The sequence below is a fragment of the Vipera berus genome, assembly GCF_964194415.1.
Source record: "Vipera berus genome assembly, chromosome: 4".
NCBI classification, from domain to species: domain Eukaryota; kingdom Metazoa; phylum Chordata; class Lepidosauria; order Squamata; family Viperidae; genus Vipera; species Vipera berus.
In genome coordinates, this window is record NC_138206.1 from 4,181,515 (window position 1) to 4,203,343 (window position 21,829).

The following is a 21,829-nucleotide window of genomic DNA, read 5'->3' on the forward strand; positions in this document are numbered from 1 at the left end:
GAGCGAGTCTCTTGGACAAGGCCGACCCATCAGAAGTTGTGGGTGCTCCATCACTGGAGGTTTTTAAACAGAGGCTGGACAGCCATTTGTCTGGAATGGGATTGGGTCTCCTGCCTGAGCAGGGGGTTGGACTAGAAGACCTCCAAGGTCCCGTCCAGCTCTAGTTACTTCTGCTCACTGGAAAACGGGAAACGCACAGATTTCCCTACAAAGGCAAAGAGGAAAATGGTCCTCTTTCATCTTAAGAGGCTAACTTGATTGGCAGGTGACTTAGGGATTGCACCTGAGCAGGACAGGTTGGCTGGGAGCCAGGGGCACGAAACCCACGTAACTCCTTGGGCCCACCTTCTGCCATTGCTCTGCTTACCTGCCTTTAGCTCTGTGTAGTGCAGGGGTCTTCCAAAATGTGGCCCTTTGATGGCTTGTGGACTTCAAAGTCCCAGAATTCCTCAGCCAGGCAGGCTGGGAGTTGAAGTCCACAAGTCATCAAAGGGCCAAAGTTTGAAGACCCCTGACGTAATGTGAGGCAGAAATGCTAACTCAGAAAGAGCTAAACCGGTGTTTCTCAACCTCAGCCATTTTAAGAGGTGTGGACTTCAACTCCCAGAATTCCTCAGCCAGTGTGCCTGCCTGAGGAATTCTGGGAGATGAAGTCCACAAGTCATCAAAGGGCCAAAGTTTGAAGACCCTTGACGTAATGTGAGGGGGGAAATAATGCTAACTCAGAAAGGGCTAAAACGGGTGTTTCTGGCCATTTTAAGAGGTGTGGACTTCAACTCCCAGAATTCCTCAGCCAGTGTGCCTGCCTGAGGAATTCTGGGAGCTGAAGTCCACAAGTCATCAAAGGGCCAAAGTTTGAAGACCCTTGACGTAATGTGAGGGGGAAATAATGCTAACTCAGAAAAGGCTAAAACGGGTGTTTCTGGCCATTTTAAGAGGTGTGGACTTCAACTCCCAGAATTCCTCAGCCAGCGTGCCTGCCTGAGGAATTCTGGGAGTTGAGGTTCACAGGTCATCAAAGGGCCAAAGTTTGAAGACCCCTGTTCTAGGGCCTCACTCTGAAGTGGCTGCACTAATCCACGGGCTTCTTTCAAGCCGTCTCCTCCACCCTGACGCTCCCAGGAAGTGTCGGCTAACATCTTGCCATTAATTAGTTCAACCAATTTGGAAAGCATCACGGCTGGGAAGGAGTCACGAAAGAAGTTGAAAAACAAACGTTTCCCCCCTACCCTGATGATGTTACCTAGTTGAGTCATGAGACGTCTGCAAGGAAACACAGAAGCTCAGAGAGCACCAAGGGCCCCACAGTTCTCCTCCTCCTCCCTTCTAACACTGATGAGGTTACCTAGTTGGGTCATGAAAGGTCTGCAAGAAAACCACCAAGCTCAGAGAGAACCCAGGACTCCTCCATCCCCCTCCTACTTATTGCAAGGTCACAGTAACGAGGAACCAAATACTGAATCCCTTAGAGCAGGGGTCTTCAAACTCGGCCCATTTGTGACTCGTGGACTCCAACTCCCAGAATTCCTCAGCCAGGAATTCTGGGAGTTGAAGTCCACCAGTCATAAAAAGGGCCGAGTTTGAAGACACCCCCCCCCCGCCTTAGAGCAATGAGTCCCCAACCTCGGCCTCTTTAAGACTTGTGGACTTCAACTCCCAGAATCCCTCAGCCAGGAATTCTGGGAGTTGAAGTCCACCAGTCATAAAAAGGGCCGAGTTTGAAGACAACCCCCCCCCCCCGCCTTAGAGCAACAAGTCCCCAACCTCGGCCACTGTAAGACTTGTGGACTTCAACTCCCAGAATCCCTCAGCCAGGAATTCTGGGAGTTGAAGTCCACCAGTCATAAAAAGGGCCGAGTTTGAAGACAACCCCCCCCCCGCCTTAGAGCAACGAGTCCCCAGCCTCGGCCACTTTAAGACTTGTGGACTTCAACTCCCAGAATCCCTCAGCCAGGAATTCTGGGAGTTGAAGTCCACCAGTCATAAAAAGGGCCGAGTTTGAAGACACCCCCCCCCCCCCGCCTTAGAGCAACGAGTCCCCAACCTTGGCCTCTTTAAGACTTGTGGACTTCAACTCCCAGAATCCCTCAGCCAGGAATTCTGGGAGTTGAAGTCCACCAGTCATAAAAAGGGCCGGGTTTGAAGACACCACCACCCCCGCCTTAGAGCAACGAGTCCCCAGCCTCGGCCACTGTAAGACTTGTGGACTTCAACTCCCAGAATCCCCCAGCCAGGAATTCTGGGAGTTGAAGTCCAGCAGTCTTATAGCGGCTGAGTTTGGAGAGCTTAAGCCTTAAGAATTATCAAAGGCAGCATCTTTTGGATCCGACAAGTTTCTTGATCCAGACGGAAGCGTTTCGTCCCAACTATGGACCACTGGACCTCTTATCCAGTCAAAGGACAAATTCACGAATGACTCTTGGGGGTGGGGGGGGGGGAGAAACAAAGCACATATGTTGTTCGTGCCCCGGCACGCCTCCCCGGACCAAGCGCATCGTCGGCTTTCAAAGACCCAAATATTGTGACACAGCTTTAAGGTTGCAAACACAAGGAGAAACCTCCCCGCCCAGGGTGTGTACAGGTGCGTGGAGCTTGATCCGTCATTGTGATCGTTCCTCCCTCTGGGAGCAGAGAAAGAGAGGAAGGGGGGAATCTTGGGGTCGTGCCGAGAGCTTCCAAGGCAGCAGTCGAAGGCCTCCTGTTCCGATTCTTACGGCTTCTTCGTTGATTCTACTAAGAGAACAGGCCAAATCCCAAAGAGAAACTATCGGAAAGGAAGGGTGGGGAAAAAAAAAAAGGTTTTCTTAAGGTTGTCGGGTAAAGACAAAAGAAAAAAAAAAAGGGTGGGGGGAAACTTACTTCCCAGGAGCAGCTCACTGGTTCCTAGCGATCTACACTAATTACAGACAGTCCTCGGCTTACAACGATCCTTTTAGTGACCGCTGGAAGTTACAACGGCGCTGGAAGAAAGGGACTTACGACCCTTTTTTCACACTGGCGACCGCGGCAGCGTCCCCAGGGCCACCTGATCAAAATTCAGAGGCTTGGCGATGGACTCGTATTTATGACGGCTGCCGGGGTCGCGGGATCCCCTTTTGGTGACCTTCTGACAAGCCAAGTCGACAAGGAAGCCAGATCCGCTTAACGTCCCCGTTCCTAAGTTAACAACCGCAGCGGTTCAACTTAACAGCTGTGGCCAAGAAAGGCTGGAAAAATGGGGTAAAATTCACTTAACAACCGTCTCACCTGCCAAGAGAAATTCTGGGTTCAACTGAGGTCGTAAGCAGAGGACCACCTGTAGTTATATCTATATGTTTTATGCATGTACGGTTTTTACCCTAGGGAGAAAGTAACACAGATAGTCCTCGACTTACGACTGCAATAGCAATAGCACTTCTCTGCGGCTTTGCAGCGCTTTTACAGCCCCCTCTAAGCGGTTTTCAGAGTTTGCGTGTTGCCCCCAACTATCTGGGTCCTCGTTTTACCCACCTCGGAAGGACGGAAAGCTGAGTCAACCTGTGTGCCAGTTCAGGATCGAACTGAAGGCTGTGTGCAGAGTTTGCCCGCCCTACTGCATTCCAGCCGTTGTGTCGTCAGGGCTTAATGAGCCCAACATTTCCGTTTCTAAGCAACACATTTGTTAGGTGAGTTCCCCCCCCCCCCCCGTTTTTACGACCTTTCCTGCCACAGCAGGAATTAAGTGAATCACTGCAGCTGTTAAGTTAGCAATCCAGTTGTTAAGTGAATCAGGCTTGGATTGTCAGAAGGACGCCAAAGGGGATCACATGATCCCGGGACACCGCAGTCCTCATAAACAGCAGCCAATTGCCAACCATCCGAATTTTGATCACAGGACCATGTGGATACTATTACACAGGGGGTCCCCAACCCTCGGTCTACTGGGCTGTGGCATGCCAGCAACCGGTCCGCACAAACAAGCAAAACACCAATCTGTGGGACGCAGGCAGCACACAAAACCACACATCCCCTCCGGTCCACGGAAAAACCCCGCTCCACGGAAACGGTGGTCCCTGGTGCCCAAAAGGTTGGGGGCCTCTGTTCTACGTGGCCAGGACATCTTTGAATGGAGAAAGGAAAGGGGAGAGACCTTGATCATGTCAGTGAGAAACGGGCCATTCCTTTCTCGAGAGGAGACCTGCAGATTCGGCCTTCAGCTGGGGGAGACCAGTTATGGCTGGGAAGCTTAAAGAAAACTCCAGTGGGTTAAAAATGGGGGAGTCGATAAGAAGCTAAAATCTTGGTTCTCCTTCCATGTTATCTTCTCTGATTTAGCGCTCTTTATTTCCTATCCTTTCTGTCATTCTGTTAGACCGGGGGTCCCCGGGCCATGGACCGGAACCGGGCCATGGCATGCCAGCAACCGGTCCACACAAACAAGCAAAGCCCCATCCGTGGGATGCAGGCAGCACACAAAAACACACACCTTCCGGTCCGCGGAAAAACCTGTCTCCACGGAACCGGTGGTCCCTGGTGCCCAAAAGGTTGGGGGATCTCTGCTTATAACAGACGTTAAGTGTGAAAAACGGTCCTGAGTCACCTTTTCCGATGCTTTGGTTAACTTTGAACAGTCCCTAAACTGTCGTTAAGTCGAGGACTGCCTGTATCGTCATTCAGCTGGACGCAATGCAGTCAACATCCCCCAAACAAAACGAGATCCAAGCAGATGCTAATTATCCCCAAGGTGCGTTTTTTTTTTTTTTCTCTCCCCCTTTCCAAAAGGCAACTGGACGTTCTTGGTTTTTTTCCTTGAAGACCTTTCGCTTCTCATCCACGAAGCTTCTTCGGTTCAATCCTCCAGGTCAGAGCCGAAGAAGCGAAAGGTCTTCAAGGGGAGGAAAAAAAAAAAAAAAAGCAAGAATGTCCAGTTGCCTTTTGAAAAAAAAAAAAAAAGCGCCTTTGGGACAACCAGATTACTTCCGCTACATCCGATTGTTCCAATTTGGATTAAATCCTGTTCTGATTTTTTAAATAACCTCCTTGGCGAAGAGAGATCGGTGAACACATGAATTCAGGAGCTCCTTCTCCCGGTGAACAGAGCCCGCCAAACGGGTGCGTCTTGTCTAAACATTTGACAAACCTCGACAATTTTGGCCACCTTGGCACTGAATGTGCTTTGTACGTCCCGTTTCCAGCAAAAGGCCATTTGCAGAAATTCCTTTGTGAAGGGGGGGGGGGTTGTTCCTGCTTATTTTTCCCAGGTTTGCATATAGGAAGCGAGAGGATTTAATAGGTCACCAAGCACTGACGTTGCTACAGTTTCAGTCGGCAAAACTGGACTCGTAGATTCACCTGGCCTTTAATGCTGCCGGAAGCTGTTCCGATTTTGCCAGGGTGCGCTTAATCCGCAAGCAATTCCTAAAATTGGTTTCCAGAGACTTTTCTTTTCCGACGTAGTAGTAGGTGAAAGAAGACGTCATAAATTCATGTGTTGTGAACCAAGCTCATCTAGTTCAACGGTGGGCACACATCCTGGCCTTTGACAGCCGGGCTCTCCAAACTTGGTCACTTTTAAGACTAGCGGACTGCAAGGAATTCTGGGAGTTGAAGTCCACCAGTCTTAAAAGTTGCCCAGTTTGGAGACGACCCCCCCACCTATTTGAGAATAAAGATATGGGAGCCCTTTGGGAAATGTCAGAAGTCAGTTGCAGTATTCAAAACGTGAAGTCCATTAAGGACTTGTGGAAAGCAGGTTAAAAGATGTTTATTTTATTTTTAGCATCCATTTTACGAACAACTGAAGGTAAGAGAAATGGCCTGGGTAAGGGTCTTTATAATGCCCTGGGAAGATCACACTTGGAATGCTGCATCCGGTTTTGGTCGCCACAATATGAAAAAAAGAGGTTGAGACTCTGGAAAGAGTGCAGAGAAGAGCAACAAAGATGATCGGGGGACTGGAGGCTAAAACCTATAAGGAACGGCTGCTGGAATTGGGTGTGTCTAGTCTACTCCACGGCTTTTCAACCAGCGGTACGGGTACCACCTGTGGTACGTTGGCACCTGGCAGGTGGTACGGGACTATTCTAGAAAAGTGGTAGTGGGGGAGGGGAATGAACTGACCCGGCGGCAGCACCGCACAAGCCCGAGCGAGAGACGGCTGGAGCTGCAGGGCTGTCGGGGCTCAGCGGAAGCGCCAGGATCAGCGCCAGGATCCAGCTGGAGCTCAACGCTGATCCCGGCGCTTCTGCTGAGCCCAGAAGAAGCGCCGATCAGCCGGAATGTTGCAGCATCTCCAGGGTCTTGTGATTTACATTCAGATGCTTGGCAACCGATTCATATTTATGACGGTCACAGTGTCCCAGGGTCACGTGAAGTGACCAAAACCTGCTGCAACCACCCAGCAGAGGGGGGGGAAAATAAAAACCAAACACCCCCCACCCCACCGCCAATCCTCAACAGAAATGCTCACAACCATGAAAAGCTCGGACAGGAGGAAGAGCGTCGCCGGGCGGGCAGGTGTCTTCCTCAGCTGTGGCTTGGGGGGCACTTTGTTCAGGGCCATTGTGACTTCAAACAGTCACTAAGCGAACTGTTGTAAGTCGAGGACTACCTATACTTCATCACTTTTTTTCTTTTTTCTTTTTTTTTTTTGGTCATCAAGTTTTTGACACCTTGCTAGGCGACTGGTGGTCCTCGGATGTTGCCCTATCCTAAAAGTGGTACGGTGGGTGAAAAGGTTGAAAAGCCCTGGACTAGAGAGGGTTCACCCTATTCTCCAAAGCACCAGAAGAAGAAGCAACGGATGGAAATTAACCAAGGAGAGAAGCAACCTAGAGCTAAGGAGAAACTTCCTGACTGTTAGAACAATTAGCCAGTGGAACTACCTGCCTCCAGAAGCCGTGAATGCTCCAACAGTGGAAGTTTTTAAGAAGAGACTTGGACAGCCCCTTGTCTGAAATGGTATAGGGTCTCTCCTGCTTCAGCAGGGGGTTGGACTAGATGACCTCCAAGGTCCCTTCCAACTCTTGTCGTTCTGCTAGAGGCAGAATTTGCTTCTAAGAAAGCAAATACGTTTCAGTAAGGAAATGGCAACCCATTAACTTAACGTCCCGCCAGTAGTGTTGGCCTGGCCCCTTCGTGTCACATAGGAGACATGCTGTGGACCTTGTCAGTCAAGGAATTTTGACTGGGGGTATCTCCCCCCCCACCTTGAGGAAAAAAAGGCCCCCACCCTTTTGGCCTTCGGTCCGTCCCCCCCCCCGTGGAGTATCACGCTGGAGGTTTGTTACATGTTTTGTGCCAGCCATGGCAGTTCCCCAAATAGGTCATCAGATGGAGCAAAGAGGCTTCTTTGCTCCCCTGCAGCAGCCCCATTGGCGAGAGAGTTTTATGGCTAGGGAGGGGCCGAGACCCCCCATAAATACCTCTGCCCAGGGGCTGCTTCTTTGTTCTGCTTCTCTTTTTCTATCTTCTCACTTGCATGCATTCTCTATCATACAAGCATGGATGCTTCCATGCCATATAGCTCTTTTTATATAACCTATCGATGAATAAAGCTTCATAATGACTGCATCTCTGCATCCTGCCTCTTTTACTTGGAAGCACCTTAACGACCCATCGATCTCTCGTCAGAGCTGCTTTATCAAGGTTGTTGATCTTTCAATCATAACTTTATCCTTATGGCAATTCCATTTTTTATTACTTAGAAAACTATTTCCCTTTTAACGGCTTTCCTGCTTTCGATGCTGTGTGTCAGCCAGGCGGAGGAGGTGCTTCAAAATGAGACTTGCAAACCGATGCATCTAATTATAAAATTAGTAAAATAAAACAAACCAAGGGTCTTCCAACTTGGCCCTTTTACGACTTGTGGACTTCGACTGCCAGAATTCCTCAGCCAGGCACGAGTCGTAAAAGGGCCAAGTTGGAAGACCCCTGAAATAAACCAAACCGATAAAATAAAATTTTATTTTAGGATTTCCTCTGGCTCTGGTTGTTAAGCGATTCCTGCCGGGTTTTACAGCCCCCCCTTTTTTTTGCCCTGGGGTGTTAAGCAAATCACTGCAGTCGTTAAGTGAACCCTGCGGTCGTTAAGCAAATGCCCCCCCCCCATTGACTTCGTTTGTCAGAAGTCGGCTGGGAAGGATGCAAACGGCGATTGCGTGATCCCCCGGCACGTTGCAACCATCATGAATACACGCCTTGGTGCCAAGCACCTAAGTCTTGATCCCATGACCGCGGCGACGGTCGTACGTGCGAGGACTAGTCATAACTTACTTTTCCCAGTGCCGTTCTAACTTTGAGAGGCCACTAAACAAATGGCCTACGTGTGTGTTGCTCCTGGAGGAAAGGTGAGGTCTCCAGTTAAGGAATAAAAAGATCCGCTTATTTTTTTTTTTTACTCTCGGCCTGTTTTGAAGCAATAAAGCCGCGCTGAGCTTTATTGTTTATATATAAAAATAAAAATAAAAATGAAAGATCTGGCCTTTCTCACATAAAAGAGAAGTGGGGAAATAAGAGGCAGTCCTCGACTTACGACCACAACTGAGCCCCACGTTCTCTGCTGTTGAGGGAGATCTTTCTCACGGGGGCTTTGTCCCCGTTTTACGACCTTTCTTTCCCACGGTTGTTAAGCGAGACACAACAGTCGGTAACACACAGCTGGAAAGTCAATCAGGCGTTCTTCCCCCCCCCCTTCCGACTTTGCTGGTTGGAAGGTGGCAAAAGGGGGGGGATCACGTGACCTCGGGACACAGCGACCGTCGTAAGTATGAGTCGGCTGCCCAGCGTCTGAATTTTAATCACGTGACCTCGGGACACAGCGACCGTCGTAAGTATGAGTCGGCTGCCCAGCGTCTGAATTTTAATCACGTGATCTCGGGACACAGCGACCGTCGTAAGTATGAGTCGGCTGCCCAGCGTCTGAATTTTAATCACGTGACCTCGGGACACAGCGACCGTCGTAAGTATGAGTCGGCTGCCCAGCGTCTGAATTTTAATCACGTGATCTCGGGACACAGCGACCGTCGTAAGTATGAGTCGGCTGCCCAGCGTCTGAATTTTAATCACGTGACCTCGGGACACAGCGACCGTCGTAAGTATGAGTCGGCTGCCCAGCGTCTGAATTTTAATCACGTGACCTCGGGACACAGCGACCGTCGTAAGTATGAGTCGGCTGCCCAGCGTCTGAATTTTAATCACGTGATCTCGGGACACAGCGACCGTCGTAACTATGAGTCAGTTGCCAAAGTGTCTGAATTTTAATCACATGACTTTGGAGAGGCCGCGAAGGTCAGGAGCCGGTTACCCAAGCGTCTGAATTTTGATCACATGACCGTGGGGAGGCTGCAATGGTCGTAAGTATGAGTCGGTTGCCTAAGCGTCTGAATTTTGATCACGTGACCTCAGGACATGGCGACTGTCATAAGTATGAGTCGGTCGGTTGCCCAGGCATCTGAATTTTGATCACGTGACTGCGGGGAGGCTGCGACGGACATGAAGTGTGAAAAACGGCCATTAGTCGCTTTTTCCAGTGACGTGACTTCAAACGGTCACTAAATGAATGAGTGTAAGTCGAGGACCACCAATACTTCAAATGTTTCATCAGTTAAAGAATTCGTTTCTTAGAACATGAAGACCTTTTGGTAGGCTTCCTTAACCAAACTGGATTCCAGATTGGGAGTTACAAGTAATCCTGAACTTACAACCCTTTTTTGTTTAGTGACTGTTCGAAGTTACCACAGCTCTGAAAGAGTTAGGACCCTTTTTCACCCTTACGACCATTGCAGCCTCTGCCCAGGGTCACGTGATCCAAATTCAGATGCCTGGCAACTCTGACTTATGACGGTTGCTGTGTCCTGTGGGTCACGCGATCGATCCCCTTTTGGTGAGCTTCCGACAAACAAAGTCAATGGGGCAAGCCGGATTCATTTAACGACCACGTGTTGGCTAACTTAACCCCTGCAGCAATTCGCTGAATAACCATGGCAAGACAGGCAGTAAAATAGGGCAAAATTCACTTCACAAATGTTACACTCAGAGCAGGGGCCTTCAAACTTGGCCCTTTGATAACTTGTGGACTTCAACTCCCAGAATTCCTCAGCCAGGCACGCTTGCTGAGGAATTCTGGGAGTTGAAGTCCACAAGTCATGAAGGGGCCAAAGTTTCCTCCACGCTGGCTGAGGAATTCTGGGAGTTGAAGTCCACAAGTTATGAAGGGGCCATAGTTCCCCCATGCTGGCTTAGGAATTCTGGGAGTTGAAGTCCGCAAGTTATGAAGGGGCCATAATTCCCCTATGCTGGCTCAGGAATTCTGGGAGTTGAAGTCTGCAAGTTATGAAGGGGCCAAAGTTTCCTCCACGCTGGCTGAGGAATTCTGGGAGTTGAAGTAAACAAGTTATGAAGGGGCCATAATTCCCCCATGCTGGCTGAGGAATTCTGGGAGTTGAAGTCCACACCTCATAAAAGGGCCACATTTGAAGACCCCTGACATAATGTGAGGGGGAAATAATGCAGAAAGAGCTAAAACTGGTGTTTCTCAACCTCGGCCATTTTAAGAAGTCTGGACTTCAACTCCCAGAATTCCCCAGCCAGCGTGCCTGGCTGAGGAATTCTGGGAGTTGAAGTCCACAAGGGCCAAGTTTGAAGAACCCTGGGTTAGAAAAAGGTACAATTTTTTGTGGTTGTTAAGTTGAGGAGCACCTGTGGTAATAAATCAAACTACACAGCTGGGATCTAGCCCGCCGTCTTTCAGCTGAGGGGCTTTTCGGATAAAATTACAACTCAACAAATTCTGAGGGGAAAAAAAAAACCAGACACGGTTTATTCTGCTTTGGAATCGCAAACGCAAGCATTCAACGTTATCAATCTTTCAACGCAACGAGAGGAAATAAATAGGTTTCTGGAGGCAGGGCGCCCTTATATCTTCTCCTCAATGTTATATTGACTCTGCAGATTTTATGTATGCCATAACTTTTGTTTTTTTCTACAATAAACAAAAATAAAAAAAATATCACTTATCCGCTACTACAGGTTTGCCCTAAGAAACCTTTAGCTATTGGGGGGGGGGGGGCGTGGGGGAGGGGACACCCGCTGGACAGAGTCCTTAGCAGCTTACCTTGACCTTTGGCCTGTATTTCAGGTAAAGTGTCCGGGAATATAAACTAGAATCAGAAGAAGAAGAAGAGGGGGAGAAAATATTTTTTTAAAAAAACCAAAACATTTTGGTTAAATCATTTTGAGTCAATATCACCGCCTGGACCTCTCTGGAACTCAGCTCCACCTCTGGGACCAGCTGGGAGGCTGTGATCCTTCCTTCCCTCCCTCCTTCCTCCCTCTTTATTCCTTCCTTCCTTCCTTTCTTCCTCCCTCTTTTTCTTCCTTCCTCCCTCCCTCCCTCCCTGCCTCCTTACCCCTTCCTTCCTTTCCTTCATTCCTCCCTCCCTCCTTCCTTACCCCTTCCTCCCTCCTTTATTTCTTCCTTTCTTCCTCCCCTTTCCTTACCCCTTCCTTCCTCCCTCTTTATTCCTCCCTCCCTCCTTCCTTATCCCTTCCTTCCTCCCTGCCTCCTTACCCCTTCCTTCCTTTCCTTCATTCCTCCCTCCCTCCTTTCCTTACCCCTTCCTCCTTCTTTATTTCTTCCTTTCTTCCTCCCTTTCCTTACCCCTTCCTTCCTCCCTCTCTTTATTCCTCCCTCCCTCCTTCCTTATCCCTTCCTTCCTTTTCTTCTTCCCTTTCTTCCTCCCTCCCTCTTTATCCCTCCCTTCCTCCCTCCCTCCCTCCCTCCCTTCATTCCTTCTATTCTTCCTCCCTCCTTACCCCTCCCTCCCTCTCTCCCTCCCTTCCCTCCTCCTTCCCTCTCCAATGTCTGTCCATCCTTCTTTCTTTACTCGCTCGCTCACTCACTCACTCAATTTATTGGCTGCCCAACCCGATCCCAGACGAACACGGGGCCGCTTACAATATTAAAAAATATAAAATCTAAATAAAACACTACAAAAATATAAAACACACAAAACACAATAGCTAAAGGTTGGGGGGGAGGAGGGAGGCAGTAGGATGAACCGGGGGTGGGGGGGTGAGGGAGGTGGGGCCCGTTATTCATCTATCAACCCCCCCCCACCGTGGAAGTGTTAGTAAATTACCTTTAAAGCCCCTCCTTTGGAGCACGGCTTGGGCCCTGGGGAAGGCCGGGAGGGTGGGAGCTGACCTCACTGGGGGCGGTGGGGAAGACAGACCCCAAAGGGCAGGCGTCAAGGCCAGAGAAAGACCCCAACCACCAGAAGGCTGTGCCCAGGCTGATGGGGCCCCCCTGCCGCATGCCTCCTCGGCCAAGCCGGGTGGGGATGGGAGGGTCCCACAAGTAGCCAGGATCCGACAGCCTGAATTACATCCGGAATCAAACCGACAGCCGGGGAAACTCGCCGAGCAGCGGTGTTAACAGAGGCCGCTCTTGGGCCTCCCCAAAACTGCCCACCCTGTAGCAACTCTGGCTTCCGATTAGATTCTCAAAGCTCACAAAAAAAACAAGCCGTGATGGATGCCTCCGGAGGTTCTCTGTCCTCCGGGTCCTGGTTGTCCTCCAAGGTGCTTTTTCGAGGGGCAGCCGGACTTTGGTTTTTCCTGGAGGACGTGAAGCGGGGCCAAGAAGGCTCCAGAAGGCCCGCCTGCACGATCCGGTTGGCCCTGAGAAACATCCGAGTGGCCTCAAGTAACTCTCAGAGGGAGTACTAACGACCAGAGGACTGCCAGGAGGACAAATAAATCCTCCCATTCCTCCACTCGACGAGTAGCGGAAGGTCTTCAAGGAAGAACAAAGCCCAGTTGCCTTTTGAAAAAAGCACCTTTGGGTGTGACAAGGTGTGTGGTATGTGTCTGTGTGCGCATGCGCACGCGCGCAGGTGGGCCGTTCGGGGTTATTTCCGGGAGGGCTCGGTAAGGAGGTGAAAACAATTCTGAGTTTCAGGAACTTACAAAAAAGTACAGCTGATCGGTCTCGGCTGTTCAACGGCCACGAACAAAGACACGATCAAAGTAGCGTCGTAGTATCTTTGGGAAAATGAGTGATTTACACCAGGGGTCCTCAACCCCCCCGGTCCGTGGAACGGTACCGGGCCGCGGCGTGCCAGCAACCGGTCCACACAAAAAAGCACAGCCCCATCCACGGCATGCAGGCAGCACGCAAAAGCACGCACCCCTGGGCCACGGAAAAACCTTCCCCCGTGGAACTAGTCTCTGGTGCCCAAAAGGTTGGGGGCCTCTGATTCACACAACTGTGCTATCGAGGAGGAAGTCTTTCCCCCACCCCGCCCCGCAACCCACAGGAAAGGGAAGGGAACCTACCTGAACAGGATGTGAAGGTAGGAACCGAGTCCCGTGAATATGTGCCACCAAGCGTGAAACTGCGTGACAACGCTCACGAGCGGAGGCAGCCTCTCACGAAACCCCCTGGGGAGAGACACAATCACCAAGTCACACATTTGCTTCCCAAAGGGGAGGAAAGGAGAGGAGAGGAGAGGGAAAGAAGAAGAGAGAAGAGAGGAGAGAGGATTCTTTGAGGGAAGGAAAGGATTGTCTTGAGTTTGACATTGGGAATGAACATCTCCAAAATACTGCAGAACAAACAGATGGACGTTCCTATCGTATCTCCTGAGTGGAGAGAGAAGAGTAGGAGCTAGGCTGATCTCTGGGCGAAGAGGGGTCCAAGGCGGAAGTCTTCCATCCAAAAAGCCCGCCATCTAGCCCAGGCTCCACAAACCTCATGAGGAGGGGGATGCTCTTACTAGATGCCCTACTGGATGAGCAGAGTCCATTCTGTCAAGGGGGTGCCTGATAAATCCTGTGGTTTTCATTATCCTAATTAGTGATCATTAGCAGTTTGATTCGGAACCCAGAAGCCTGCTGATAACCTTCTCAGGGAGTTGAAGCTTCATGAGAAGAAGAAGAAGAAGAAGAAGAAGAAGAAGAAGAAGAAGAAGAAGAAGAAGAAGAAGAAGAAGAAGAAGAAGAAGAAGAAGAAGAAGAAGAAGAAGAAGAAGAAGAAGAAGAAGAAGAAGAAGAAGAAGAAGAAGAAGAAGAAGAAGAAGAAGAAGAAGAAGAAGAAGAAGAAGAAGAAGAAGAAGTGGAAGAGGAGGAGGAGGAGAAAGGTTAGTTGAGACAGGAGGAAAAAGGAAAGTAGAAGGAAGTGGAGGAGGAGGAGGAGGAGGAGAAGCAGAAGAAGCAGAAGCAGAAGCAGAAGCAGAAGCAGAAGAAGAAGAAGAAGAAGAAGAAGAAGAAGAAGAAGAAGAAGAAGAAGAAGAAGAAGAAGAAGAAGAAGAAGAAGAAGAAGAAGAAGAAGAAGAAGAAGAACAACAACAACAACAACAACAACTGGAAGAGGAGGAGGAGGAGGAGGAGGAGAAAGGTTAGTTGAGACAGGAGGAAAAAGGAAAGTGGAAGGAAGTGGAGGAGAAGAAGAAGAAGAAGAAGAAGAAGAAGAAGAAGAAGAAGAAGAAGAAGAAGAAGAAGAAGAAGAAGAAGAAGAAGAAGAAGAAGAAGAAGAAGAAGAAGAAGTGGAAGAGGAGGAGGAGGAGAAAGGTTAGTTGAGACAGGAGGAAAAAGGAAAGTAGAAGGAAGTGGAGGAGGAGGAGGAGGAGGAGAAGCAGAAGAAGCAGAAGCAGAAGCAGAAGCAGAAGCAGAAGAAGAAGAAGAAGAAGAAGAAGAAGAAGAAGAAGAAGAAGAAGAAGAAGAAGAAGAAGAAGAAGAAGAAGAAGAAGAAGAAGAAGAAGAAGAACAACAACAACAACAACAACAACAACAACAACAACTGGAAGAGGAGGAGGAGGAGGAGAAAGGTTAGTTGAGACAGGAGGAAAAAGGAAAGTGGAAGGAAGTGGAGGAGAAGAAGAAGAAGAAGAAGAAGAAGAAGAAGAAGAAGAAGAAGAAGAAGAAGAAGAAGAAGAAGAAGAAGAAGCAAGGAGGTGGAGTCAAGAGAGGCATCAGCCTGGAATCCTTACATTCCCACAAGCTATCCAAGTCCGCCCTCCTTTGAATCCCATTAACTTTTATCTAGTGCCAATTTAGGGCAGACCAGATTCTTGTGGATAGACATGCGCAAGGCATCAGCTTAACTGGAACGTCCCGTGTGGCCCCGATTCTTCCCGCCAGCCCAAAGAGGTCGGAGAAGCCACCGGCCTCTGAAATTCACCTACCTCAATTTCTCGCAGAAAATATTGTCCACGTTCCAAAGGAGGAAGCCCAGCAAAAAGATAGTCAGGGATGTATATCCCAGCCCTCGGAGCCAAGGGTAAACCCTGCAGGGAAGGAGGAACAGATAAAATAATAATAATAATAATAATAATAATAATAATAATAATAATAATAATAATAATAATAATAATAATAATAATAATAATAAAGTTGGAAGGGAACTTGGAGGTCATCTAGCCCAACCCCCTGCTCAGGCAGGAAACCCTACACCATTTCAGGCAAATGGCTGTCCAGTCTCTTCTTAAAAACTTCCAGTGTAAAGGCACTTCATGTTATTCTGCTATTTTGGGGGCAGGTCTTCATTGGGAAGATTCATTTGTATTCTTCGTGGCAGTTTGGGAAGGTGGGGTATTAACATCCTGCCTTTATTATGTTCACAAATCACTCCAGGCAGTACACCCAGTACTCCTTCCTCCTCCTGCTTTCCCCACAACAACAACCCTGTGAGGAGGGCTGAGCTGAGAGACAGAGAATGATTGGTCCAAAAAGCCACCCAGCTGGCTTTCACGCCTACGGCGGGACTAGAACTCGCCGTCTCCCAACATTTCCATCGTAAGGAAGGATGCTGTTCAGCGAGCTTAGTCCCATCTTGCCACCTTTTTTTTTGTTGCTGTGGTCATTAAGTGGATCACTGCCGTTGTTAAGTGAATCTGGCTAACACCACCCCCCGTCCACCACTGACTGGGTTGCCGGAAGCGACCTCGGAATAGCGCAACTGTCTTAAAGGACATGCCAGCTGCCAAGCGTCTGAATACAGATCACGTTACTTATGGGGACGGTGCAATGGTCGTTAAGTGTGAAAACTGGTCATAAGTCATTTTTATCGGTGCCGTTGTAATTTAGAGCAGTCGCTAAACGAATGTTTGTAAGTCGAGGACTACCTGTATTGGGGGCTTAAGAGGCCCAAATACAGGCAGTGCTCGACTTAGAAGCATAATTCGCCCCCCAAATTTCCCTTGCTAAGTTGGTAAGTGGCTTTTGCCCCATTTTACGACCCTGCTTGCCACAGCTGTAAAGCGAGACACTGCGGTTAGCAACGCGGTTGTTAAACGAATCCGGATTCCCCCCATTGACTTTGCTTGTCAGAAGGTCGCAAAAGGGGATGGGGTGATTTCCCCCCCCCCGGACGCTGCAACTGTCATAAGTACATGCCAGTTGCCGAGCCTCTGAATTTTGATCACATGACTGCGGGGACGCGGCAACCGTCGTAAATACGAGTCGGTTGCCAAGCGTCCGAATTTCGATGACGTGACGGTGGGGGAGAACGCTGCGGCGGTCGCCAAGTGTGAAAAACGGTCGTTAGGTCACTTTTTTCCAACGCTGCTGTCACTTTTGATGGTCACTATGCGAACTTTTATAAGTCGCACTCGACCGATAAAGACAGCGCCAAAGCAGCAACACGCGATTTTCCACGGAGAAGGTCCCTGGCGCTTTGCCAGGCGGGGGACTCGTGGAGCAAAATGGTGCTCCAGTCTTACCTTTGGAGCTGGGATGGCAATTACTTTGGAAGAGGCAAGAGAACAGGGGTTGTTGTTGACACACAAACAGCGGCGCCCTAAGCTATCTTTTTTTTTCTTTTCTTTTCCTGGTTACCAAACCCACAGAGCAAATTCCAAAGCAGCAGAAGGCAGGCTGAGCCTTATCGGGAAAATCAGCCATTCAAATTTCTCCCTCTGCAATTTAGATCTGTTGCATAGCTGCAAGGGCGGGTAGCCTTACTTACCATAATACTATATACACAGAGCGTAGGACAATAACAGCCACCAACACCCCATACATAACCTGGGGAGAGAGAGAGAGAGAGGAATTCTGATGAATGTGTTAGTACAACATGGCGCCCGCTTTTCCAGCAAAAGCAGGCAAGGTTACACCTCCTGGGTTATATTTTTACCCAGGGGTCTTCCAACTTGGCCCTTGGATGACTCGTGGACTTCAACTCCCAGAATTCCTCAGCCAGGCACGCGTGCCTGGCTGAGGAATTCTGGGAGTTGAAGTCCACGAGTCATCCAAGGGCCAAGTTGGAAGACTCCTGTTTTGACCCACCCCCCTCAACCAGCTTTTGAATGAAAATTTCATTTCATTATGAACGCAATTTCTTTTTTTTTATTAAAAAGTTTTACAAAAACAAGATTTTACAATATATCCCCAAATCCCCCCCACCCCAAACCCGCCCACTTCCCCCCCCCCACTTCCCAGAGCTAAATACAGGATTATAGTTATAATAATCATATTCTAAATAAAAATTATACATAATATACAATTAACCAAATTCATAATGTGCTTTAACTCCCCTTTAATATAACTACATACAAAGTACCAATAACAATATCCCTCTAAAATCTACTCATAAGCTAAATGGAATTTTTTAGTCCCATATTTATTCTGAATATAATCTATCCATCTCCTCCAAGGGACAAGGGACGCGGTGGCTCAGTAGGTTAGGACGCTGAGCTTGTCGATCGGAAGGTCGGCAGTTTGGCGGGTCGAATCCCGAGTGCTGCGTAGCAGAGTGAGCGCCTGTTACTCGTCCCAGCTTCTGCCAACCTAGCAGTTCGAAAGCACGTAAAAATGCAAGTAGGAAAATAGGGACCACTGCGGTGGGAAGGTAACAGCGTTCCGTGCGCCTTTGGCGTCTAGTCATGCCGGCCACATGACCACGGAGACGTCCTCGGACAAGCGCTGGCTCTTCGGCTTTGAAACGGAGATGAGCACCGGCCCCTAGAGTCGGAAACGACTAGCATGCATGTGCGGGGGAACCTTTACCTTTACCTTTTTATCTCCTCCAAACTGAAATATATCTTTCCTGTGAATGATCTTTCAAGTAAGCAGAAATCTTAGACATTTCTGCAAGATTCGAAACGTTCAACACCCATTCTTCTATAGTGGGCAAACTATCCTTCTTCCAATATTGTCCCACCAGTAACCGTGCTGCTGTTATCATATTCAACATCAAATTGGTTTCTTTAACATCACAATCTACAACAAATGAATGCAATTTCTGAATTCGGCTGAAACGGCAACGCTCCCATTGGGTTTATAGGTTCGTGTTGGAAATGCTAAGTCTTTTTTTTTTTTTTGAACTGAGATAAAACAACCAAGTCGCGTGGAACGTGTTTCGTGGCGAGTTTAGTCACTGGCGTGATTGCATCTCTTGGGTAACCGATAAGATTTAAGATTCTCGCTCATCCAGGTTCAGAGTTTGAGACAACTAGGTTACAGCTGCGACTAAACGCAGCTGACGGACCCCTCGGCTGAAAGGGGTTCCCTGGGTTGTTCCTAAGTGGGAAACCGCACAAAAGACAGGAAGCCACTTTTTCCTTGGGTGTGGGTGTGGAGAAGTCAGCTGAAGAACAGCAGCCCAGAGTTGCTTGATAGTGAGATGGACAGCGTGTAATTTTTAAAATAAATTTGGGGGTCCTTGGAGCTGGTTGCTTTCTTGCAGACGTTTGATTACCAAACTAGGTAACATTGTCAGTGCTAGCAGCAAGTGGGGCTGGAGGAGGAGGAGGAGGAGGAGGAGGAGGAGGAGGAGGAAGGAGGAGGAGGAGGAGGAGGAGGAGGGACTGTTGGTACTTTCAGAGCTTGTTTGTTTTCTTGCAGACATTTCATTACCCAACTAGGTAACATCATCAGGGTTAGTAGGGAGCGGGCTTTGCTCTTATTTTTATATAGTCGTGTCTTGCTCTGTCAATGTTTGTGAGTCTTCTTGGTAATTCCTTGATTAGGCTGTTCTTTACTTTTAGCTTGTTTTGTCTGAGTTGGTGGTTCCTTGACTGGGATATTGTTTACCAGTGTTCATCTTAGTGTTGGAAATTTAATCAATCAATCAATCAATCAATCAATCAATCAATCATCAATCAATCAATGCCTCTGCTAGATCTGAGAGTTGCCCAGTGCCTCCCCTGGATGAATCTGACAAGACCTCCAAGCCAGCCTGGAAAATGGCCTCAATTCCCTGCCACGGTTCAGCAATAGCAATCCGAGCCTGTTGTTTAGGATTTAGGGCAGGGATAGGCAACCTTGGCTCTTTTATGACTTGTGGACTTCAACTCCCAGAATTCCTGAGACAGCCGGGCTGAGGGAAAAGGGAGAGTTTCCAAGCTGAGCCATGCTGGCTGAGGAATTCTGGGAGTTGAAGTCCACGAGTCATGAAGGAGCCATAGTTCCCCCATGTTGGCTGAGGAATTCTGGGAGTTGAAGTCCACAAGTTATGAAGGAGCCATAGTTCCCCCAGGCTGGCTGAGGAATTCTGGGAGTTGAAGTCCACGAGTCATGAAGGGGCCATAGTTCCCCCAGGCTGGCTGAGGAATTCTGGGAGTTGAAGTCCACGAGTCATGAAGGAGCCATAGTTCCCCCATGCTGGCTCAGGAATTCTGGGAGTTGAAGTCCCCAGGTCATAAAAGAACCAAGGTTACCTACCCCTGATTTAGGGGGTAGTAAACAGGCATCTCAACTACAGGCTATCATCAGCCCCATTTAGGCCCTTCCTAAATTCAGCAGAAGTGCCAGGAGCAGCTTCCGCTATTTAACTCCATCCCGTGTTCAACTCCATCCCGTGTTCGTGCAGGGGTGGGAGATGCTGCCCCTGTGTGAAACACATAGGAATAATTCAAGCAGAACCACTCAGGAATATGCAAATGCTTCTCTTCTATTTGTATCTGCTAATTAGTGGGTATTACCTTTGGTTTGTAATAAGGCCTGGCTCTGGGACTCTGCCCGGGGCCTTGGGTGTGTAGCTAAGCCTCCATTATGATTGTACTGACTGTACGGATTTTATCTCGACTATTTATTGCTTTTGTCGTGGCGTGTTTAACTTGCTCTATTGCTTGCAGAGTTGGGCAAGCCCAATAAATTTGCCCCATTTTTACAACCTTTCTTGGCACAGGCGGATCACCGCAGCCGTCATTAACACCGTTCTTAAGTGAATCACTGCATTTGTTAAGTTAGTAAACAGGGTTGTTGAGTCAATCGGGCTTCCCCATTGGCTTGGCTTGTTGCCAAAAGGGGTCCGGTGATCCCGGGACACTGCAGCCATCATAAAGAGGAGCTTCTTTTCCTGTATCTTCTAATAAAATACAGGTAATCCTCAACTTAGGACGACAATGGAGCCGAAGATTTCTGTTGCTAAGTGAGACAGTTATTAAGCGAGTTTCCCCCCCCTCCATTTCACGACCTTTCTTGCCACGGTTGTTAAGTGAACCGCTGCAGTTGATAAGTTAGTAACCCGCTTGTGAAGTGACTCTGGCTTCCCCATTGAGTTTGCTGGTCAGAAGGTCACTAAAAGAGGATCACGCATGATCCCGGGGACGCTACGACCGTCGTAAGTATGAACCAGTTGCCAAGCTTCTGAATTTTGATGGTGATGATGATGATGATAATAGTAGTAGTAAAGTTGGAAGGGACCTTGGAGGTCATCTAGTCCAACCCCCTGCTGAGGCAGGAAACCCTAGATCATTTCAGACAAAGGGCTGTCCAGTCTCCTCTTAAAAACCTCCAGTGTTGGAGCATTCACCACTTCTGGAGGCAGGTGGTTCCACTGGTTAGTTGTTCTCACTGCGAGGAAGTTTCTCCTTAGTTCTAGGTTGCTTCTCTCCTTGACTAGTTTCCATCCGTTGCTTCTTGTCCTGCCCTTCAGGTGCTTTGGAGAACAGCTTGACTCCCTCTTCTTTGGGGCAGCCCCTGAGATACTGGAATGCTGCTATCCTGTCCCCCCTCGTCCTTCTCTTCATCAAACTAGACACCCCCAATTCCAGCAACCGTTCCTTGTATGATTCAACCTCCAATCCCCTGATCCTCTTTGTTGCTCTTCTCTGCACTCTTTCCAGAGTCTCAACATCTTTTTTATATCACGGATGACCAAAACGGGTCACCCAGTGAGACCATGAGGATGCTACAAGGGTCGTAAGTTGGAAAAGACAGCCACAGGTCACTTTTTTCAATGCCATTGTAATTTCCAACGAATGTTTTTAAGTCAAGGAACCACCTGTGTGGATCTACTCCAGGGTGGGGTGGGGGTGGGGGGGGCGTGAATCCTTGTGCAGCTTGTGGCGATATCCTTCAGTGGCCAAAAAGGGCGGTATATAAAACAAACAAATAAATAAATAAATAAATAAATAAATGAAATCTAGTACAGCTTAAGTCCTCGACTTACAACAGTCCATTTACTGACCGTTCAAAGTTACAACGGCACTGGAAAAAATGCGACTAATGGCCGTTTTTTCACACGACGGTTGCAGCGTTCCCTAGAGTCGCGCGATCAGAATTTGGGCACTCAGCAACTGACATATTTATGACGGTCGGAGTGTCCCCAGGGATGTGTGTGTGTGTGTGTGTGTGTGTGTGGGTGTGTGACGCGATCCCCTTTTGCGACCTTCCGACAAGCAAAGTCGATGGGGGAAGCTAGATTCCCTTTAACGATCCTTACGGACTTAAGAACTACAACTGTGGGTATAGAAAGGTCTGTAAAAATGGGGCCGGGGGGGGGAAAGGGGGGGCGCGAAACTCACTTCGCAAATGTCCCACTTAGCGACATAAATTTTGGGCTCCGCTGTGGTCCTACGTACAGGACTGCCTTGTACGACTTTAGGAAAAAAAAATATACAGTCTCCCTCCTCAAATCTGCCGGATT

At 48.7% G+C, this 21,829-nt stretch overlaps 1 protein-coding gene across 2 annotated transcripts in view; it reads right to left on the reverse strand.

Moving 5' to 3' along the window:
- Window positions 1-2,160: 2,160 nt before the first annotated feature.
- Window positions 2,161-21,829, reverse strand: part of ACER3 (alkaline ceramidase 3) — a 34,871-nt gene continuing 15,202 nt past the window's right edge. Inside the window, exons 6-10 of one of the 2 annotated variants that reach the window (XM_081326563.1) lie at window positions 16,925-16,983; window positions 15,144-15,245; window positions 13,297-13,401; window positions 11,072-11,117; window positions 2,161-2,764 (exon numbers count right to left, since the gene is read on the reverse strand). In XM_081326563.1, the coding sequence (XP_081182689.1) occupies window positions 2,711-2,764; window positions 11,072-11,117; window positions 13,297-13,401; window positions 15,144-15,245; window positions 16,925-16,983 (366 nt within the window). In that variant the 3' untranslated portion in view covers window positions 2,161-2,710. Of the gene's footprint in view, window positions 2,765-10,726; window positions 10,940-11,071; window positions 11,118-13,296; window positions 13,402-15,143; window positions 15,246-16,924; window positions 16,984-21,829 lie in introns of those variants that run through there. The other variant, XM_081326564.1, reaches the window with a different exon arrangement.